The 22,844-nt window shown below is 35.7% G+C and overlaps 1 protein-coding gene across 5 annotated transcripts in view; it reads right to left on the reverse strand.

Annotated features, from left to right (window-relative positions):
- Positions 1-15,976, reverse strand: part of LOC132701789 (protein unc-13 homolog B) — a 196,632-nt gene extending 180,656 nt beyond the window's left edge. For all 5 annotated transcript variants that reach the window (XM_060669982.1, XM_060669981.1, XM_060669978.1 and 2 more), the window contains exon 1: positions 15,796-15,976. In XM_060669982.1, the coding sequence (XP_060525965.1) occupies positions 15,796-15,820 (25 nt within the window). In that variant the 5' untranslated portion in view covers positions 15,821-15,976. The remainder of the gene's footprint in view (positions 1-15,795) is intronic.
- Between the last annotated feature and the right edge of the window lie 6,868 nt (positions 15,977-22,844).

Here is a 22,844-nt window from a genome sequence, read left to right on the forward strand (position 1 = left end):
GGGGGAATGTTTGGAACTAATTTCTTTTAACACCAACTTTCAAATAAATCAGCGGTGGTGTCTTCACTGTAATCCAGAGAAGAATCTCCGCAGACAGAGAAAGTCCATTTGGAATCAAACCATCTTTAGAGCCAGCATGCAAAATAGTTATTCTTTCACCTCTTTTTGATAGCGCGTTTGTTTTACACTTATCAGTTGAGTCAACCCAACCAGGTTTCATCAGAGTAAATAATTGGCCTTTTTTGTTCTCTGTAAATCCTAATTTTTTCTAGATATTCCAGGCGCCATTTCCGATTTCTAAAAGATTCCATTAAAACTTGACTTTTGTTAAATTTTACGCCCTATTATATCTTGATCACTCTCATCTACACTCGAGAAAATGTCACCATCGCTTCTTTTTTTCCTCGCTGAAATGGGATTATTCTCAATTTTCCATACAGTTGATGTTGGAATTTTCGTCAATGTGGCCGTTTCTTCTGAAGATGCGTGCTTGCTGGCACCAGGTTCAATGAGAGTCAAATAAACATTGTTTATAACTTCCTCAGTCTCAATAGAATAGTGTTTTCTACATTTGGTAGGGAGCATCTCCTGAGATACACTAGACTCGCACATATTTTGCATAATTCGCACACGCTAAATTACACACGAAATAAGAATGATTACTTATAAATTTAAACTAAGTAGTATTCCAAACCAAGCATATTAAATACAGGAATTTAAATTTCGAAACTTTAAGTAATAATCTTGTTGCATTGTATTGTAATGGATAATCCCATTCAAAAGTAATTGGTCACTTTCTTATATCTATCAACAGACTACACATTATTTCCTAGGTCGTTTCTGGAATAATTACGGGTCTGCTCGGTAGGGTGTCCTAAAAGGGGCTGCGATTTTGGAGTATAATAAACAGTAATAAAAACTCCAAATATAGCAGATGATTGTGGTGCGTTCTATTCGGGCTAAAGTTAACATATAAAAACGTTGTCGCATGTCCAGGGTATGTAATTCTCGTTTAAATATGCATCCCGTGTTTAAATTTGCAGTCCGCTTTGAAATATGCTATTCGCGTTTGAATATGCAGTGGCGGGCAGGCCAACTTTGTTTTGTCATCGGTCGAATTTTAACATTTTCTAATATTGTCCCAAACGGTACATATTTATGATTTAAATATGCATTAAATACGCAGCATTAATTTAAAGCATTTTCTTTTTTTTTCTATTTCCATGTTATAGTATCATAAGCCATTTTTTTTTTAATGTTTCGTAATAACATACATTGGCTCTCTTAAATATGCAATCAGCGCTTAAATATGCGGTTCGTTCTTAACTATGCATGAAACAGGAAGTTTCTTTCAAATAGAGCAACAGCTAACTCTAATTATACTGCTGCCTGCAGTGTAATTGCAGTGTAGTTAAGAAATATGTCATATTAATGTAGGTTCGTCTAGTGAATAATCACCAGGTTTCTGTATTTGGTTGAAACTGTTACCGATATTGCGAAATTATTTAACATATTTTACGTTACTCAACTTGCAATTTTGTAGGTTTACTGAAAGGACACGACTTTTATGTGTCAGTAGTCAAACTTCCGAGTTATCACGGAGGGTTTTAACATGCAGTTGACTTTTAAATATGCAGTATGCTTTTAAACATCCGGGGGCGTTTAAATATGGAGTATGCTTTTAAATTTGCAGTTGATGTTGAAATATGCACTATGCTTTTAAACATGCGGGGGCGTTTAAATATGGAGTATGCTTTTAAATTTGCAGTTGATGTTGAAATATGCAGTATGCTTTTCAACATAAGAGTTATTTCTTCTGTGTTTTAAATATTATATATTTGCAATATATATTTAATTATGAGCTGCCATGTAATTTAAGGCCATTTGTGTGTGATCCATTGAATTCGCGATTTTTAGAACGGCGAGGTTCCAACAGCTACCCACAACAAAAGCGCCTTAATGGAAATTATAGCGCGAAAGCAATTAGGGTCTCCATTATTCGAGGCTTTTGTCCGTTGGGCGAATATGGCCGACGTTTCGGCGAAAATATCGGCGAAGATATCGACCGGATTTTGGCGGGGGTGGGTTGGGGTCACGCGGTGACGTGTTCCCGATTATTTATAGAGCGATAAAAGCTGCGGGTATTCGATTCCTGCCGGCACGCAATCGGATGGCAACGGCCGAAACAGCTAACTGCGGAATAATTTGCCTTTGACATTCGTCTATTGCAATGCCAGTTTCTGGTAAGTTAAATGAAAGAAGAAAAAAATTTGCAGTTGACACTAGCGACTAGTTGGCCAAAAGAAAATTCCATTTTTTTTTCAAAGGAACTTCCACAGGCTACTGTCGTACTTTTTATTAAACTTCTGGATTCCTCCTGCATCGATTCCTGTACTGACTGACGTTTCGACAATCATCCTGTTGACTTCTTCAGAGCTCGAGTGAAACTGACTCGTATGTTACTCTGTACCTGCTTTTATATTGTTTAAGGTGGGCGGAGTTAAATGAGGGTCAACACTAAGGCTGAGGCTAAGACAAATAAACCCATCAGCAGTTGTCGAACACAGTCACGAAATCTTAACCACGACTTAGGTCTTTAGATGTTACAATATGGGAATCAGTCACCCGAGACGGTGTTTGTGCCTCTCATTTAGCTCCGCCCCAGACATGCGGTCATGAAGTTCTCGCGCTAATGGGATATTTTAAATATGGGATTTTTGTGCATAATTCAACTTTTCCGTGACAAATACATATAAAAAAACCATTTATTTTTACAAAGTAAAATTTTATTACCTAAAAAAAATCACATTATTTTAATAAAACAGGTAAAAGTGAAAACTAAACTAATATGGTACAATTAAATCTAAAGAATCATTATAAATTGTTCCTGAACCCTCATTATGGCTATGTCTATGGCTAATTACTTCCGAATTGAAATTAAGTGGAATTTATAATTTGATAATTAGTTTTGTAATAAATCAAAAACTTGAGGTAATAAAATGGACTTACTGTTTTCAGGTAATTTTCTTAAAATTATAATATAAATAAAATAAAAGGATCGGATTTTAAAAGTATTCGATGATGAAGATCTGTGTTCGTAAGAACACGAGACATTTTTCTTGTATTTTCACGTCTAAATAACTTCAGATTTTTATTCGAACATTCCGCAGCTTCTTCCGAAAGTTCCCCTATCGATAGAAGTGCATTTTCAATAACTTTAGTTCCATGCACGAGAACTTTATGCACGGAGGCAGGTAGGTAATACCACGGATATTTTTTTACAAGGTATTTTGCTGTTTCTAAAGCGTAATTCTGATATTATATAGAATTAATTTTCTAGCCAGAGCCCAAAGCCTACAAAAGAATACGACGTCCCTTGATAAGATCTTCATCCAGACCAGTTATTTCAGCTGAAACTTTATCACTTGCAAAAAATCTTCTCGCAGTATTACCATCGTTTGGTGTCCCTTTTCCTCCACTTCTCGGTTTATTTATAATTAAGCCCAACTTTTCCCTAATATCTTTTTGAATCCGCGATTTTCTCTCTGCAAGAAGTACCTTTTCATTTTGCAATCAAGCTTGGCACTTTTTAAAATCTAGCTTGTATGAAAGGTGTATAAAATATTAAAAAAAAAAATCCATGGGTGAAGGGGAAATAAACCAAAACGAAAGTTGTGGGTATCCACAGTTTTGCTTAAACATACCTCAATATCGTTCATTTCTTTAGGTGTAGCATTGCAAATGTAACATCTACTTGACGATTTTCCGCTAAAAAGCAGCATACTTTACTGTCAACCATTGTCAATTGTAAAGAATGTTGAACCTTTTTTTCACGATCGCCATATTTAAAGATTGTTTGAAACATTTTCTGAAGTTGCTGATTGACAAACTAATTGGAGAGGATGTCACAAACAGGTTTTCATCGCTGGTATTGGAATCAGAGAACTTTTGCTTGTATTCATTATGCCCTGGACTACCATGAAACCCCCATTTTCCTATTAACATTAAGTCTCCTTGGAGTGAAAGAGTAAAACGTATTTTTGTAACTCAAGAATCCGGTTAGCTGTGTGATTCAGAAGTGACTGCAGTTCAACTTCTGCAGATGTCTCTGACACTTTTTCATCAGAAGGATAGCACTTTTTCTTTGCCTCAAGAACTTTGTGATAGGCAGGAATATTTGAGGCAATTTTTGAATTAAAAAAATCTTGAATTAATGTATATTGATGCCTGGTCAAGCTTCAGCAAAAAGCGAGAGTATTTCGTCTGCATTGATCTGCGAACTGGTGTTTTGGACTGAACTTCTTTTAAATATTTAATTGCAGAACTATCTACTTTAGATAACTACGACAATCTTCGGCGTTTAGATCGTTCACTACATTCTTCAAACTCTTTCATAAATCTTTTTGGCTTGCTTGTTCACGGCTCTTGATCGTCGGGGACCTGCGGATTTCTCCTTTTTACTCTGTACCTGCTTAAGCCGTAAAACCATCGCAGCCCGAGACATTGAACCCAGTTTCAGTCAAGCTCTGAAGAAGCCAACAGGATGATTGGCGAAACGTCAGTAATTTCGACTCAGCAAAAACCGACGTGCGAGGAATCCAGAAGTTTTGTAAAAAGAATCATAATTAGACATTTCTGAGAAACTTAACGAGTTTTTAGCGCAAAACAAAATTATGACGTTTTTGGGTACATGACCGCAGGCGGGACCGCAGTGCCTCTCCTCGAACAACATAGAAGAAGGTACCGAGTAAAATGCGGGGGCAGTGTCATCAGTCAAGCGCTGAAAAAGCCAACAGGTTGATTGGCGAAAGGTTAGCTAGTTCGACTCAACAAAAACCAGGACGATCAAAAAGTTTTATAAACAGTATAAAATTTCATCTTTTTTCCTCTCCATGATCTACTGTGACAAATAACAACCTAATCTAGGCTAGCTGTGCTCCAGCTCTATTGAGGAAACTGAAGATTTTTAATTTCCTGTTATGAGCACAAGAATTAGTTATGACTAAGCAAGAGGACCTTAGCCTTGGTCTAGTTTCTAGGCTGGATCTGTGGATAGTTCTTTTGAGGGAACTGTTCAGTCTGAATTAAATTGTATGCGTGAATATTTAATTTGCTTTTGTGCTGTGAACAAACTTTTAATTGTAGAACTATCTTACAAGAAGCTTAACATACTCTAGACTTTACGCTATTAAAGACCAAGCTCTATTCCAGACTGTTGAATCTGCTCCAGTTAGCTGCAAATAAAGTACCCGCGCGGTTTTAATGATAAAAATAACTATATTTATTTTTCCTACAGCCTACAGTTTAGCGCTCTGTCTTCTATGCTTAGAATGCACACCGTGTCCCAAATAAAACGATGGACTATACAATTTAATAATCTTGAGATTTTATTAATCGAATTCGCCAAAACGGCACCACCTATTTGGGACACGCTGTATAAGCTGTGGCTCATCTTTCAAACTGACTGAGTAGTGCATCATCTCCTTAGTCTGTGGTTCAATTTTCGTTGCAATATCTGGATCAGTAGCGTCATAACACAATCTTATAAGGGGCAATCAAAATGTGAATAAAAAAAACAAATAACTTCAATATCTGCGTAAACTAAGCAACATTCGAATAGGAATTTGTTAAGAAAGCAAAAATGTCGCCCGGTGTGCGTCACCAACTAATTAAAATTCGATAAATTGTTATGGACATGATGATAATGACTGATGGCGATCTACTCTTCTAATAAAAATTGTTCAGCGTATCGTTATTTAATAACGAATATGGGTTGAAAACTCGTTCACTATCGATATACTGGCGACGTCCAATAAATCACTGATAATAGAATTACTTACGCCGCGTTCACAGAACGACGAACAAATTAGCACGGCAGTGGAATCAAAGCATTGCTGCAAACTCAATTTACGCAGGCCACCAAAAATAATAAACGGAATTGTTTGTGCCCTATCGGATGGCTTGTGATGCCAGCCGGGCACAAATTACATCAGCACAGTGCTGGGTACGTTTGGCACGTCGCATTCTTTTAACAGATTTCGCCATGCAATGGGGTTGGGTATTTTTTCAGATCGAGTCAGGATTTTGAATTTATAAGTACTGCAGGCAGACTTCATAAATTACCCACAAAGAGACTAGAAGAATTTAACTTACTAATGCCACTAAATAGCAGTAGAGATGAAGGATGTAGCATTTAAGGTTATCATGACAGAAAGCACAGAAAACCTCCTAAATAATGTGAGCACTATCAGCAAAGAAATGGGACTGAATATAAATATAACAAAATTTAAATTTATCATATTTAGCGGTAGCGGTAGACGAGAAATTGGTAGGAAGTAGATGCCGTGGCTACGTAATCATCCTGTTGGCTTCTTCAGAGTTTCACTGAAATTGGCTCGCATTTTGCTCTGTATGGTGTCTTCATAGATATGAGAAAGTGACCAATTGGTTTTGAATGGGATTATCCAAGGGTGGTCATTAACATACAATGCAACAAAATTTTTACCTAAAGTTTCGGAATTTAAATTCAAAAGTTGTAATAGAAAATAATATTATACCTACCTGTTTTTAATATTCTTTGGTTTGTTATACTACTTAGTTTAAGTTTATTAGTAATCATTCTTATTTCGTGTGTAATACAGCGTGTGTTGAATCGTGTGCGAATTATGCAAAACATGTGCGAGTCTAGTGTATCTCAGGCGATGCTCCCGCCCAAATGTAGAAAATACTATTCTATTGAGACTAAGTAAGTTATAAACAATGTTTATTTAACTCTCATTGAACGTGGTGCCAGCAAGCAAGCATCTTTAGAAAAAATTCCAACATCAACTGTATGGAAAATTGGGAATAAACCCATTTCAGCGAGAAAAAAAAGAAGCGATTTTCTCGAGTGTAGATGAAAGTGATCAAGATATAATACGGCGTAAAATTTACCAGTTATACTAGGAACAAATCGTGTCTACATTACATATCTTAATTAGAAGGCTTGAAAAAGATGAAACCGGTGTTAAATATGGCAGAACTACCTTATGGGTTTTAGATTTAAAAAATTTGACAAAAGGCAAGTTTTAATGGAATCTTGTAGAATTCGGAAATGGCGACTGGAATATCTAGAAAAAATTAGGATTTACAGAGAACAACAAAGGCCAATTATTTACTTGGATGAAACCTGGTTCGACACTTATGATACCCCGAAAAAGGGTTGGGTTGACTCAACTGATAGGTGTAAAACAAACGCGCCATCAAAAAGAGGTAAAAGAACAACTATTTTGCATGCTGGCTCTAAAGATGGTTGGATTCCAAATCGACTTTCTCTGTCTGCGAAAAATATTAAAGATTCCTCTCTGGCTTACCATGAATACACCACCGCTGATTTATTTGAAAGTTGGTTTAAAAACAAACTAGTTCCAAACATTCCTCCTAATAGCGTCATTGTAATGGAGAATGCAAGTTGTCATAGTAGACAGTTGACTAAAACCCCTTCCTCATGTGACACAAAAGCAACAATCCAAAACTACATGTATAATAACGACATTTACACAACGACAAACAATTAATTGAGGTTCTACAAAGCTTGAACCTACAAAAGGAATACGTCTGTGATAATTATGCAAAAAATCTAGGGCATACAGTTTTAACCTTAATACTCTGTATTTAATCCCATTGAACATGTTTGACACCAACTGAAATCTGCCATTCGTCATAACAATGTTTTTCCCCGTGTTAACTCCAATGTCCTCAAACTTATAGAAACCGAAGTTTTTAACATCTCTCCACAAAGTTGGCCAAATTCTGTTAAACATATAGAAAAAGCAGAACAATTGTAATACAGGCAGAACAGGCGATGATAGCGAGAGTGATATATGTTATGTGAATAATTTTAAGTAATTTAAGTACATACATAAATAAATAAATATTTTTTGGTATCTTTCCTCACACAACCCCAAATAATCAAATTCTAAGCAAAGTACGGACGTGTTCGGCCATATTTTATCCTTACAGCTTGCTTAGGTCTTTCCTTAACCCGTATCAGTTAGTCACTCTCTTATATCTATGAACAGACTTTACCTGCTTATACATGGTTTGAGGGTGCTAAATAAGGGTTCATAAACACCGTCTCGGATGACTGATTCCCATATTGGTTATGGGTAGAGACAGGTTAAGATTGTTAGCTTGTTTATAGATGTAATAGAATACAATTGATTACATGCAAGTTTTAGTTTTATCGAATAAAATTTTATGTCCGGTTTTGTGATTGTGTTCGGCAACTGCTGATGAGTTTATTTGTCTTAGTCTTAAGCCTCTTCCAACTTTCGATATGTGATCAGTGATGTTTCGAATGTAGCGACGGGCCACACTGGCAAGTGTAGGATTGCTTTCGGTCTCATTGCTATTGGAACATTAGGATGAAGTGTATTGCGTGATGGAACGCTTAATATCCCAGAATTAGAACACCTTACCTATTCCCTCTAATAATTTTCACATTAAAGATAAACAAATACGTAGCCATCCACTCAAGACGCACTTAAAAATGTACGAATCCGATTTATCAACGAATGTTTCGAGAAAAAAATTCCCAGGCGATTTTCCGGGCGGTACGCCCACACATAAATTCATGGAAATGGGGATTAATAGGTCTCAGTGCTTCGAGAAATCATTCATGAGAGGGGCGACGAGATCTCGTTGCTTAAATAAAATATCCCCGATCGCTCAGGTTTGAGTAGCAAAATAATCGTCGCCCACGCTGCTTGGGGCGACAGGCGGCTACGAGTTATGGGGGAGGGGGCTTGCAAAATACTCGGCGCCGGTTTACAGGGTATCAGTGAAATTTCTCTGTAAAAAAATGAATACATTTGCAATTAGGGATGTTATATAAATAAAGTAGGATATTTTGTGAATTGAATAGCAGTTTCTGTTTTGCCGAAAATGAGACAAACTTTCCTATTTCAAAGGAAACACTCTGTATAGTTCGAAATTTTTGTATTCTATTGGTAAATCCAAGTAGGTATTGTTTTTTGGGTAGCTTTAACAGTTTTGGAGATGACAGGGTCAAAAACGTCAATTTGAAACACATTTTCTAACCAAAAATTAACGGACAATTGTTTATAGAAAACTATTTGATAATGGGGAAAAAACTGAACCTTGTGGTAATTTTTATAATAAATATAAGAAAGCATGTATGCATCGTTACAAAATATTTAAAATATGGGCAGTTAGTTTGTATTGGAATTGGTTGGTATCTAGTACCTAGAGTAGAGTAGTAGATACATTATGCATGCCTTATATTACAAGAGGACATAATATTTACAGACAGTTTAACAAAATGCAATTGGAAGTGAAGTTGGCGAAATAAATGCTTTGGTTTGTATAGTCTCGAAAGTACAATAAAAATTTTGAAAAAATTTAGTGTTAAATCCTTTAAATATCGAATAAAAATTCGAAGAACGTATTATTTTGTGCTTTGAGAATTTAATTTATTACTTAATTTTATATTATTCGTATTTATTGTTGGCTAATGCTTATCATGCGTTTCCATTCATTATTTGGTTAAGGTACATATTAAACATATATCAGATGAACGTGTTTATTTTACTAAAACTGTTAAATACCTACATATGAATAATTGAAAATCGTTTTCATTTTACTATTTGTTGTTTATTTCCTTTGTTTTTTATTGGGAAACATTAGATATTGTCTTAATCATAAAAAGCCCTGTTATACAAATTATTCTCAATTGAACACAGAATAATAAAAACTGCTGCAAAGTCCAATTTTCAGTGTACTTCCGATAAAGCGTTAGTATATTTTTTTGTTTCACATTTATCAAATGTTTTAAAAAAAAACATGTATCAAATATGTTTTATCTTATTTAAATTGACTTGGGAAAAATTACATTTTAAATTTTTTTTAACCCTATTATCTCCAAAACTATTAGAGCTATCGGACTTTTAAGAAAAGGAATAGCTTTAATTGGTAAATTTAAAATAAATTTAAAATGACGCTAACCAGAACGGCCTGTTATAAATGAAAACGCTCTTAATTATTTAGCATATCGCCGCGTCGCCGTAGTTACTTTTATAAATCCCATCGCGTGCAACACATGCCGATAAAACAGAACGCCGTTTCACAGTTTACCGACCGTTTTTCCTCAAGGCGAATCTGATAAAGAAAATGTTTTTTTTTGCATTCATTATCATGGAGAAACGGAAATCGGAAACTCGAAACTGTACTAAAGTTTAGCATATTTGCTTAAAATTGAAACGCGAAAAATCAATTCTGTCAGCTGGTTCAGGGTGAGAGATAAAGGTATCGACCGAAATTGCTGTTCTACTGATAACACCGATAAGAACCAAAATGTAAGGCTTTGTTTGATGCGGAAAACATAATATATCCATCGTCATCCTTTTGAGATGTTTTACCAAACTCTAAAGTCTAAAGCCTATACTCTGTAACATATCAAAAATTGAATTTACTTCTAATGGATTAAAGTGAGAAACAAAAACAAAAAATATTAGAATACGCCGTTCTTTCTATTAATTTAGTGTCGAACTTGGCAATTTTTTCAATGAGATTTTATGGGTAAAGTCTGTTCTTAGATATAAGAAAGTGACTAACTGATACGAATTAAGGAAAGACCCGGGCAAGATGTAAGAATGAAATATGGCCGAGCAGGTCCCTACTTTGCTTAGAATTTAATAATTTGGGATTTTGCTAGGAAAGATGCTAAACAATATTTATTTATTTATTTATGTATTTATGTTTAAATCTAAAACAAAATTACAAATTATTTTTTTTAACTAGTTAAATTAAAGTTATTCACATAATATATCAGTATCACTATCGCTGTCATCGCCTGTTCTAATTATTATTTGTTCTATATTAAATGCAATATGGATATACGATTGTTCTGCGTTTTCTATATGTTCAACAGAATTTGCCCAACTTTGTTTAGGGATGTTAAAAACTTCGGTTTCTATATGTTTGAAGACATTGGAGTTAACACGGGGAAAAACATTGTTACGACGAATGGCAGATTTTTTACATAATTATCACAGACGTATACCTTTTGTAGGTTCAGCTTAGTAGAAACTTAATTAATTGCGTTTTAGTATAATCTTCGTTAAAATAAATGTCGTTATTATCCATATAGTTTTGGATTGTTGCTTTTATGTCATATGAGGAAGGGGTTTTAGTCAACTGTCTACTGTGATAACTTGCATTGTCCATTACAATGGCGCTATTAGGAGGAATGTTTGGAACTAGTTTGTTTTTAAACCAACTTTCAAATAAATCAGCGGTGGTGTATTCATGGTAAGCCAGAGAGGAATCTTTAATATTTTTCGCAGACAGAGAAAGTCGATTTGGAATCCAACCATCTTTAGAGCCAGCATGCAAAATAGTTGTTCTTTTACCTCTTTTTGATGGCGCGTTTGTTTTACACCTATCAGTTGAGTCAACCCAACCCTTTTTCGGGGTATCATAAGTGTCGAACCAGGTTTCATCCAAGTAAATAATTGGCCTTTGTTGTTCTCTGTAAATCCTAATTTTTTCTAGATATTCCAGTCGCCATTTCCGAATTCTACAAGATTCCATTAAAACTTGCCTTTTGTCAAATTTTTTAAATCTAAAACCCATAAGGTAGTTCTGCCACATTTAACACCGGTTTCATCTTTTTCAAGCCTAATAATTAAGATATGTAATGTAGACACGATTTGTTCCTAGTATAACTGGTAAATTTTACGCCGTATTATATCTTGATCACTTTCATCTACACTCGAGAAAATGTCAGCATCGCTTCTTTTTTTCCTCGCTGAAATGGGATTATTCTCAATTTTCCATACAGTTGATGTTGGAATTTTCATCAATGTGGCCGTTTCTTCTAAAGACCACGTTCAATGAGAGTCAGATAAACATTCTTTATAACTTCTTTAGTCTCAATAGAATAGAATAGTGTTTTCTACATTTGGACGTTAGCATCTCCTGAGATACACTAGACTCGCACATATTTTGCATAATTCGCACACGATTCAACACACGCTGTACTACACACGAAATACGAATGATTACTAATAAAAAAGAATATTAAACACAGGTAGGTATAAAATTATTTTCTATTACAGACCACAATTTTACATGAATTTAAATTCCGAAATTTTAGGTAATAATCTTGTTGCAGAAATTTGATGCATTGTATGTCATTGACCACCCTTCGATAATCCCATTCAAAAGCAATTGGTCACTTTCTTATATCTATGAACAGACCATAACATCTAAACCATTGAGGATTCAGAGCAAAATACCACCATTAAATCGTTACAGGGAAACTAACACAGATTTTTAAAAAACGAAATTCTTTGATGTTAGTATTTCCTTTCTATGACATTCATTTAAAATTTTCCAAAAAAAAGTATTTAACGCGAAATCCCAATTTGAAAATACTGCTGCAACATCGAAATGTTAAATAGAATACCCTGAATTTTTGTGCCCTGTTTATTAAAAAAAAGTTAATTTTATTAGTTAAATCTCAGGGTTTCCACTAAGCATTCAGACTTTCTTATCCATTATGTTCCCACATCTTCACTCCCTCCCCTAAAAGAGCCCTATATATAGATAGGTGGATTATTTATTTTTTCTACTCCCGCCCGTAAAATGCCTAATTACACACCAATCTAGCGTGCGGGAAGCGTTACTTTACCACGTCAGTTTCGTTTCCCACGGATCCGAGCCACTTCGGGCATTTCCGGGGTTTTACCGCACGGGTTTGGGAGCAATCGGATGTTTTCGCAGATATTCTCAAGCTTTGAATTTCGACGTTTGTCAGTTCTGACAGTCAGACGTGTTGTTTTGCTAAAATGTATCCAAAAACTAACAGTATGCAACATTTTCGGTAAACTTTTTAACTCACTCGCTCCGCTCGTGTCAAATAAACTTGTTTGTTTGAAACAGTGAGTGAAACTCGTGAGTCAAATGCACACTTGTTGCACAATATACTGTTTTCTACTCCCTTTGCACTTTTGTCAATTTTGACAACCATGTCAATGAATGTATCTGTGTTGTTTTACCAAAATGTACCTAAAAACGTAGAATAAATATACCGTTTACCACACTTGTTTCATAATATACTATTTGCTTCCACTGTTCTTATTATAAAAGATATCTCTATACTGAACATACCGATGCAAATATTTATTTATTTTATTTATTTATTGATGGCTTGAAGCACTTACAAAGTAAGAATTTCATATTAAAATTTAAATGAAGATGAAACGAAAAATCAAACCACAATGACATAGCCTTTAAACAAACAAAGGACTACAACTTATGACAAAGGTCAGTAAAGAGTGAACATTCAGCCAAAACCTGATTCGTTTAATCAAATTTTTAAATGCATTGACACTGGCAAACGATGAACGAAAAACAAAGACAAATTCCGAGTTCTTCTGACAATATAGAAGTCAATTTTTCAAAAAAAACTTCCCCAGGCTATTGCGATATTGTTCAGAAAACTTCTGGATTCCTCCTCTATATTTTTCAACCGTAGGATAGTAATAGTACCAGACACGACGAATTTCATTTTGTCCTAATTTGTCCATAATAATAGCTAAAAAATGAATCTTCAATAAAGGTTAAAATAACCAAGTTGCTTAGCGGTTGGCATGGTATCCGACATCAATTAATTGACGTATTTTCTGAATACTTCTTTTCAACCTAATTTCCTCTCAATTATCCTTTATATATAAAATAAAATAAAAGTAGTATGGAACCTTTACTTTAAATTGTGATCTCGTTATATGAACTTATTGGTTATCTGTTTCTATTATTTTTACCGACTTACTGACTTCTAAAAGAATTAATGTCGTTATATTGGCATGGCAGTCGAAGCTCCTATAAATACACTTTCAAACTAAACTAAACTAAAGTGCGTCGAATAAGCCAAAAAAATAGTCATTCAACTTTTTATAAACCTATATTTGACCCTTCCCCCGCCCTTAATTTCACGAGATAAAAAAAAATAGTTGAAACGAAAAAGTTTCCTTATCTAGAGTAGATTACGATAAAACTGATTCTGATATAGGTTAGTTTGGAATATTTTTGAGAAAACCCGATTTTTCCTATTTTACAGTAAAGGTTGCACCCCATAGCGGTCATTTTATGTATTTCACGATAATTTCCGGCTTCTTTTCTTGGTCTTTACCTATAAACATTTTTTTTCTAAGTTGTAGGACCAAGGGTACGGTCCCTCTTTCATATTACGTTTGGATAGGGGGCCTACTTTTAGAGGATCCCACTATTAGAACTCTCAACTGCGTCAGTCCCGGTAAACTCCTTCAATGCAGAGAGAACTGCAATGCTGCGGTCTAAGATACAGCGTTAAAAAAGTAGCTAAAACCGATATGCAATAACGGTGTGGGTAATTACGTTTCCTTTAGGTCATGAAGTACTAATTAAAATTTTAACTTAGTTTTTGTTTATAAAGAATCTAAAAATGCACAAAAACATATTCATGTGTTTCATATATTATGAAAAAGCATTCGACAACATCAGACATGATCTCCTTCTGAGATGAGTGCTAGAACTGGAACCAGACGGCAGAAGTTCGCTTGACAAATCTGAGCACAACAGAGGAAGAAAGGGGTAAGACAGCGTTGTATATTATCCCCCATGCTTTTCAACCTGTATGTGGAGAGGGCATTCCTCTTTGAATAACCTCGGCAAGTTAACGGATATCCAATTAATAAAATCCATTACGCAGCCTACACTGTGATACTAGCTCTCCAAACGATGCTCAACGACATAAATAACGCAAGCCTTACGTCAGGTTTAAAGATAAATGAAGACAAGACGAAATATATGATACTAAACAAAAATGTACTGCCAAATGCTCAAATAAATATAGGCGGCCTAAACATGGAGAGTGTTGAGCAGTTTAAGCATCTGGGATGGCTGCTAAATGACAAACGGGACCCAGAGATCGAGATCAGGAGCAGTAAGTAAGTAAGTTTTAAACCGATCACCGACTCTCACTAGACTTGAGATACGAAATGATCAAATTTTATCTGAGGTGGAGTAGTGGACACTTAAGGTGTCATCAACAAATAAAATCCATTTGAAATGTGGTTAAAATTTCGTGAACGGAGAGGGTTACTAACGTGGAGGTACGGTGTTCGACACTATCAAAAGGAGGAAGGTTGCTTGTTTCGGACAGAGCATGCTAGGCAGTAAATATGGTTTCCTGCAGCTGATACTCGAAGGGAAAATCGAATGAAGAAGGGGGCTTGGAACGCAAGAGACTATCATGGCTACGAAATATTAGACACTGGAGGGAAATGCATGACTTTGAGACACTTCGCAGCGCGGCAATGAACAGACTAATATTAAAACGGAGAACGCCTACGCAGTATTTTCTGCAGGGCACCAGAAGAAGAAGAAAAAGGTAGTACAAAATTGTTGCAGTTTTTTCGTAACTCATTTCAAATCCTACAACTTTTTTGTATGTCAAATTTCAAACAAATGTGCCAAGAAGGTATTAAGCATTTTAGCATGCAACTACATCTAAGTGGTTTTCATTTTTTTGGCAGTTGCAGCAGGAAAACTGCAGGGGTCGATTTTGCAGTAAGGTACCGGCGGAACTTGAACAAGCAAGTATTTCGCCAAATAACTTTTTTTTTTGGGAGACTGAACCTTAGTTTAGACCCCTAAGAGTATGTTTTCCAGGTATGGGGTTCCACTGGCCTGCCTGGGGCTCGATGTCGCGGTCATGCGGTGAAGAGGGGAGGGGGGAGTAGAGAAACGAACCTGTGACACTGAGCAGTGACATCATCCCAACGGTGGGGGTTCGCTGGGCGCGTTCCCTTACCACCACAACGTATCCTCGTTACCGCATGGTCACCTTTAACACGGTCACACCATCACAGAACACGACGTGAACCGGTACGGTCACCCTTAACGGATCGGTGACGTCCGGTGACTGGACGAAAGTCGGCCATACTGCCAGAAGCCGCGACCGGAGCGCCGTCAGGCGGCGGCGGACAAGATGGCGGCTGCGCGTCCCGGCGCGTTCGCGATTTCGGGGCAGTGTCGCTCACCGCCGCTCCGTTTCGTAGGCTCGCTGGGAATCATCGGAAACAGAAACGATGTCTATAGATATATAATCAATGGAGATGGCATTATTTCCATTTTAACGTGATGCACATATCACGAACTGCTCTGCTATACGCAGAAAAATATTTTTAGGTATTCATGGTATGGTATGGTATAGGTACAGTCTGTCTCAATTTTCAAACTCAGTAGGTATTAAAGGACAGCACGTTAGGGGCGATCTCTCAAAAGTTTTGGTAATCATATACTTTTTTTCTTCATTTAGATTAGTATAATCTTATTAATGCGACTGGCCTGGATGAAATTCCCTCAGAAGCACTCAAACTCCTCGATGAAAGAGGCATCACAGTACTGCATAAGGTGGTTAATATCATATATAAGATAGGTCACTACCCTAGGCGAGGCTAAGCTCTACTTTTATCCCGTCGCCCAAAAATACAAGAAGATTATTAGCCCGATGAGCTATACCATAAAAATATTTCTTAAAATTATACACAAAAAAATATTCCCACAGTGTGAAAGAGGCATAAGCGACTGGTTTAGGCAAGAGCTAGGCTCGATATAGATCAGAAAGACATCCGTTGCATTGAAAACCAATGCTGGAACCAAATAGCGCAAATAAAACTAGACAACAATCTGTCTGTCTCCACTTTTATTGAACTTTCCGAAGCAATCTTCCAAGAGGCACTCGAGGGCAAATCATTGGGCAGAAACATCAATACCAAAACTAGAAAATTTATGATCATTTCAGGAAACATTAACGACGTGCCTAGGTCACATGACGAGAAACAACAAATACCACTTTTTGCACCTACCGATCTTAGGTAAAATTCAAGCAAAGAGCGGCATCGGAAGGAAGAAAATGTCTTGGCTGCCAAACATCAGGCAGTGGACAGGGCTACAAGATATACAATTCTTAGTAACAAACATCCATTAGTGGATATGCAGAACAAGAATCCTATTAAATTACAAAAACAATGACGTTAAGTAAATACAATAAATTCAAAGCTAGGAATGTCTATAGGTAATTAAATTTTTATTCTAAATGTCTAAATCTAACTCTAATGTAAGAGTCCTCAATTTTTATAATGTGCTATACTGCTCTCAGTGGTATGTATCTAATTACAATTTTTATCAAATTTATAACACTGGGCCTTAAAGTTGGAATAACATTTTCTGCTCTGGCGTTTGATTTCATTTGAACATGCAATGTTATCGTGTTATCGTTAAAAGATTGTTCAGAAACTGATTTTCTACAAGTTCGGCACTTGTATCCTCATGATAATCCCAGCTACAAGCCTTAATATTCTTTGCATACAACAGCAGTTTTATGCGTCTTATGAGCCAAGGTGTATGATGGTGATGCGTTTTCCTTTATTTGAAGTTACTTTTGTCTGAGAGTTTTGAGTGGAATTAACCCATACTTGGAATACATTGTGGTGTGTACCGAACCAAGTTTCATCAAGGCAAATTATGTATCTCTTGTCTAATATATATCTTTTAATTTCTTGAAGGTAATTATATCTTCAAGTGCGTAATCTGTGTCATTCCATTACTATTTGTATTTTGTCCGTTTTGGTTAGTTTTGGTTGGTTAGTACTTAAATCCCATTTTACAAACAACTTTTTTGTTTCATCTTCTTCTAGCTCTGAAAAAGACAATATATTTTTCTTCTGATTAGGCCTGATCTATTGTCTATACGGTGACTTTGAAAAGCACTACTAATAATATCCCTTATAGACGATATTGGCGTTTTTGTAAGTAGACAAGACCATAGATTAGAGACTTAATATACGTATAACAAAATCCTTTTTGAAAGTGTCGTTCAACATTACCTATAAAGTTTTTATGTGACAACGTTACATCCCTAATGCAGGTTAGGGTTTAACCCCAATTTCCTTGCTTTTCCTCGTTTTTTTGAGAAAAATGACTGTCTGAAAGTGAAAAAGTGGTTTTGGTTGTTGCTATTACACGGACTGATGCAAAAATACATTAAAATAGTGATTAACCCTATTAGGTTCCAACCGAATTCATAGTTTTGCAACTTCTACATTGAACAAGCGTCGACTATTAATCCGTTTAATACTCGCTGGTCAATTATTGTTAAATTATTTTCTTGTAATGCTTCTCAGATGTTGAAAAAGGCTCAAATTTATAAGTGAAAACATTAAACATTCGAAGATGTACAAGGCGTGAATTTTATTGACAACCTGATTTTTTTTCAATACAGAAATATCTTGTTATCTACCATGACGACCCTAGAATATTAAAAAAGTATTTTTAATGTAATATTATCTGAATATTTAACAAAGACTCTAATTATATATTTTGCAACTGATTCCAAAATTTTTATCGATTAACTCGCCCCACATCCAATATAATATAGTAATATTTTGCACTTTGGAGCAATTTTAAAAAATATTACGTGGTATCAGCATTATCCATTACAGGTGTTCAGTGAGCACTCTCGGGCATCGGACGTGGTTTCAATTATCTTCATATGTGTCAAGCTCGTTTGATTTAACTGTTTATAATGTAATTACGAAAATGTTTATATCGTTACAATATCAATGCCGTCTGCGAAGCATCAGGGCCACTATATTATCTTCGCCCACCGTCGTTACCATGACAACCATCCATATTTAGGCAACAATCCTCACCCCACTCGTGAATTGCTGTCTATATGTCTATATTGACGTCACAACAACAATTTTAATAATGACTTTTGACATACAGGGAATTTTCAGTTGCACAACAATTTTTTATCGGAGTTTATTTTTTAATTGTTGGTTTTCTGAAAGTAGTGTTATTAATAATCGAGAGAAAAAAATGTTAACCCTAGTGTGTTTTTCCGAGTTATCCAGATAATGAAACACCCAGAAAAGTAAGAACTGCTGTAGTTGATCATGCTTTTCACATACTAGTGTTCAAGTATTTCGTCGAGAAATCAATAAGAAAATGATAATGAATATTATCGAAACATTATAGCAACGATTGATAACAGCGATGGCACTGTATGAAAATAAGAATTCCAATTGAACATCGTTAAAAAAAAATAATTTATAAAATATAAAGCAGAATGTACTGTTCAACTTAATATTTACACCATGTTTAAAAAAAAGATTTATAGCACCATTTAGTTTACTTTGAAGGTAAAACATTTGCATATTATTTTGATCAGGTTGAGACTGATTATCAGCTTTCATTTCACTTACCAAGTGACTATGACTCCACATTGAAAATCAATCCAACCCGCACCTATAATAAACAAACATTATAAAAAACAGCACTGAATTTTAAGGATACACTCCTCATATGATCATAATTTTCAGATGTGAATAGTGTTCCTCCCACAACCCCGTCGATCTTCACAATCTTCACTCATGCATTTATGCATAGCTTTTTGCCACTCTAGTTTTGGCCTGCCTCGTTTCCTTTTACCTGTTGGTTGCCAGTTGCCACGAGTCGGTACCAAGCAAGTTGCGTTATTGTGCCTTTTAATCCCATCCGTTGTTTCACGGTATCGTTTCTTATTCTGGCTCTTCGTGAAATACACATTGATCTTCTAATTGCATCCATCTCGACAGCCTCAACCCTTCTCTTATGTCTATCGGAAATTCTCCATATATCTGATCCATATAGAAGGGTGCTTTTTACCATTGCTTTATAGATATTAAATTTCCGTTTCTTGGATATTTCTTTGCTCCATAGGATTCCATTCAGAGTTCCTATTACTTTTCTGGCTTTGACTATTTGTTTTTCTATTTCTTTTGAATCTGTTCCAGTGTTGTCGAATGTGATGCCCAGATATTCATATTCCTGATATTGAAGGATTTCTTGGTCATTGCCTAATTCCAAATTTCCGTCCTGAGTTCCCACACATAGATACTTTGTCTTTGCTATGTTGACTATCAAGCCCCATTCTTTCTATTCCTCTATTAGTTTTCGAATCATATATTACATATCATCTTTATCATTGGCTACTATGATTTGGTCGTCTGCAAACTGAAAAGTAAATAAGCATTCACCATCAATTTCTATTCCCATGCCCTGGACCTTTCTATTCCCTTTTTTTAGTGCCATTGCCACATATATTTTAAAAAAGGTTGGGGAGACGAAGGATCCCTGGCGTAGCCCTTTATTCACCATGAACTAATCCGTAATGCATTGGCCGACCCTTATTCTTAATTTTGATTCTCTATATAGTTCTTTAAGGGCTGCTATATAGGTGTGATTAATGTTGGATTGCTCTAAGGCCCTCCATATCTTTATTACTGGGACTGTGTCGTATGCTTTTTGTATGTCAACAAATGTTAGGTGCGTTTCCGAATTTCTGGCACTTCTCTTTTCTGCAACTATATAATTGATATTTATTACTTTTAAATAAATCCAGATAAATTTAAAAATGTTACGTACCTTCTTATTGAAATAGTTGCGTTCCTAAATAAATATGGTGCGACTCACAAGTTGAAACCTATATTCATGTGAATTTTCTCAAAAAGTATTTTCTTTTATTATTAAGGAATACCCTGGAAATGGAATCCCAATCTAGCTGTCCGTTCGAGGGTGTGTTGCGGTTTATAACTCAAAAAATGGTAGATTATGGTAAGCTCTTTTATGCGGTAGATTTTTTATGCAAAACCCGTTATTACTATGTGCAAAGCATCTGGATTCCTCCTGCATCCATTGATTTTGAATCGACCTTACTGACGTTTCGCCAATCATCCTACTGACTTCTTCAGAGCTTAACTGGAGGAATCCAGATGTTTTGTAATAGTATATTATGCAGCAAGGATGATAAATGGCATTTTCGTTTATTATTCACTTGCTCCGCTTGTTCAAACTAAACTCGTGAGTTTACCTATCGCGTTACATTCTGCCACTTTTTCTACGACCGCTAGTTTTTGGGTACATTTTTGCAAAACAACACAAATACATTCACTGACATGACCGTCACCATTGAAAAACGTCAAACTTCAAAGCGTGGGAAATATCTCCGAAAACATCCGATTGCTGCCAAACTCGAGCGGTAAAATCCCGGAAATGTCCGAAGTGGCTCGGATTCGTGTTAAGGGAAACTGACGTGGTAAAGTGACGCTTCCCGCACGCTAGATCGGTGGATAATCAGGTATTTTACAGACCGGAGTAGAAAAATAGTATTACAGTAGCCTGTGGAAGTTTCTTGTGTACGAGAACAGCGCCTTCGTTTATTATATTACATTAAATTGCAAACATGTAAAGTCTGCAGTCTTGATTTGATTAATTTAATCATGCTAGATAAAAAAATAGTTGATAATAACATATTCCCATTGCAATAAAATCGAGAGTTAACCCTCATGAGGATAGAGTATGCATCGTATGCCTTTATACTGATAATTTTTGGATGAATTCCTTGGAATTCCTCTGAAAATATTCAATTCAAATCAACCAAAATTTAAGCTATTTGGATTTTGCAGGCCACGTAAATATAATACTCGCGGATTTTATTGGTCCTCGCTGGTGGTAGGTATTGAACCTCTGGTAAACAATTACAAAATTGCTATCGGGTGATTTTCATGTCGCACTGGTGGATGCGCGAAATTTTCAATCAACAACATACAGTATTTAATTTGATTTTTCGATGTGGTTGAACTATCGAGTTATTTGCCCGGCCCGGCCTCCGATGGGCTGCAACACACGGAGCGTAATTGCGTTTGCAAATATTAATTGTCCTGGGTCTGCTAGTTAATTAAACCGGTTAATCAAATTGAGAGGGAGAAATCAATCAATCGGGTCAGCCAAATTGGATGACATTTGGCTGCCCCGATATCCCGCGGTCGGGCGTCAATGTACTTTGACCTATATAAGCGGTATAATTCGAACCAAACGATACTTTTACATCGTTTTATATCTCCGATACTGGCGTAATATCGCTGCAACGCTAGTAACTATTAAATATTGGATACATATTGGCCATTTAATAAAAATTAATAATTTAATAAAAATTAAACAATTAATAAAAAAAATCAGCATCATTAAGTAATAATGGGTTATGTTTTTCCTCAAATTGTACTAATCTTCCACTTTAAATGTCCGCGCATGTCGCGGAAAACGAAGGTCGAACCGCCCAGTACAAAAATTTAAATTACAATAATTTTGCTATAAAGTTCGCAATGTGACCCGAGTTAACAAGCGGCGTACGTCACACCAACCTTGACGTAAAAATGTCACTTATTGTTTTGTTTTTTTTTTTAAGGATTTTCAAACAATCGTTTTTCCCCCATCAGGTAAACATCGTATGATTCGAACGCTACATCGTACGATTTCCCAAAATCGATAACTTTTGAGTGTTCCACTCGAACGGAATTAGGTGGCGTTTACATTTTATCATTTATCTCTTTTGGATAGAATGCGAATTCAGGATGGCAAAGGGCAACGAGTGGCGATAAATATTTTTTTATTAAAGTCTGTTTCTAAGTGGTCCGGGGTTTCGATGGTCGTACATAGGCGTAAGTAGAACATTAACTCATAAAAGGTAATGGGTATAGATAAACGGAATATTAAAAATTTTAATGTGCGCTGTTGTCTATAGCGTCAATAGCAATAACGAGCAAAATGGCGATGTTCTTATCAGTGAAAGAGAAAATCATTGTTTATGATAAACCTAGTTTTACAATAATATATTATGTTGAAAGAATGTTGCAGAATTCTTGAAATTGTAAACACAATTTATTACAGAAATGAAAGGCCCACAAATATTAATATTA

Source organism: Cylas formicarius, unplaced genomic scaffold, assembly GCF_029955315.1.
Source record: "Cylas formicarius isolate icCylForm1 unplaced genomic scaffold, icCylForm1.1 PGA_scaffold_5__7_contigs__length_24384050, whole genome shotgun sequence".
NCBI classification, from domain to species: Eukaryota; Metazoa; Arthropoda; class Insecta; order Coleoptera; family Brentidae; genus Cylas; species Cylas formicarius.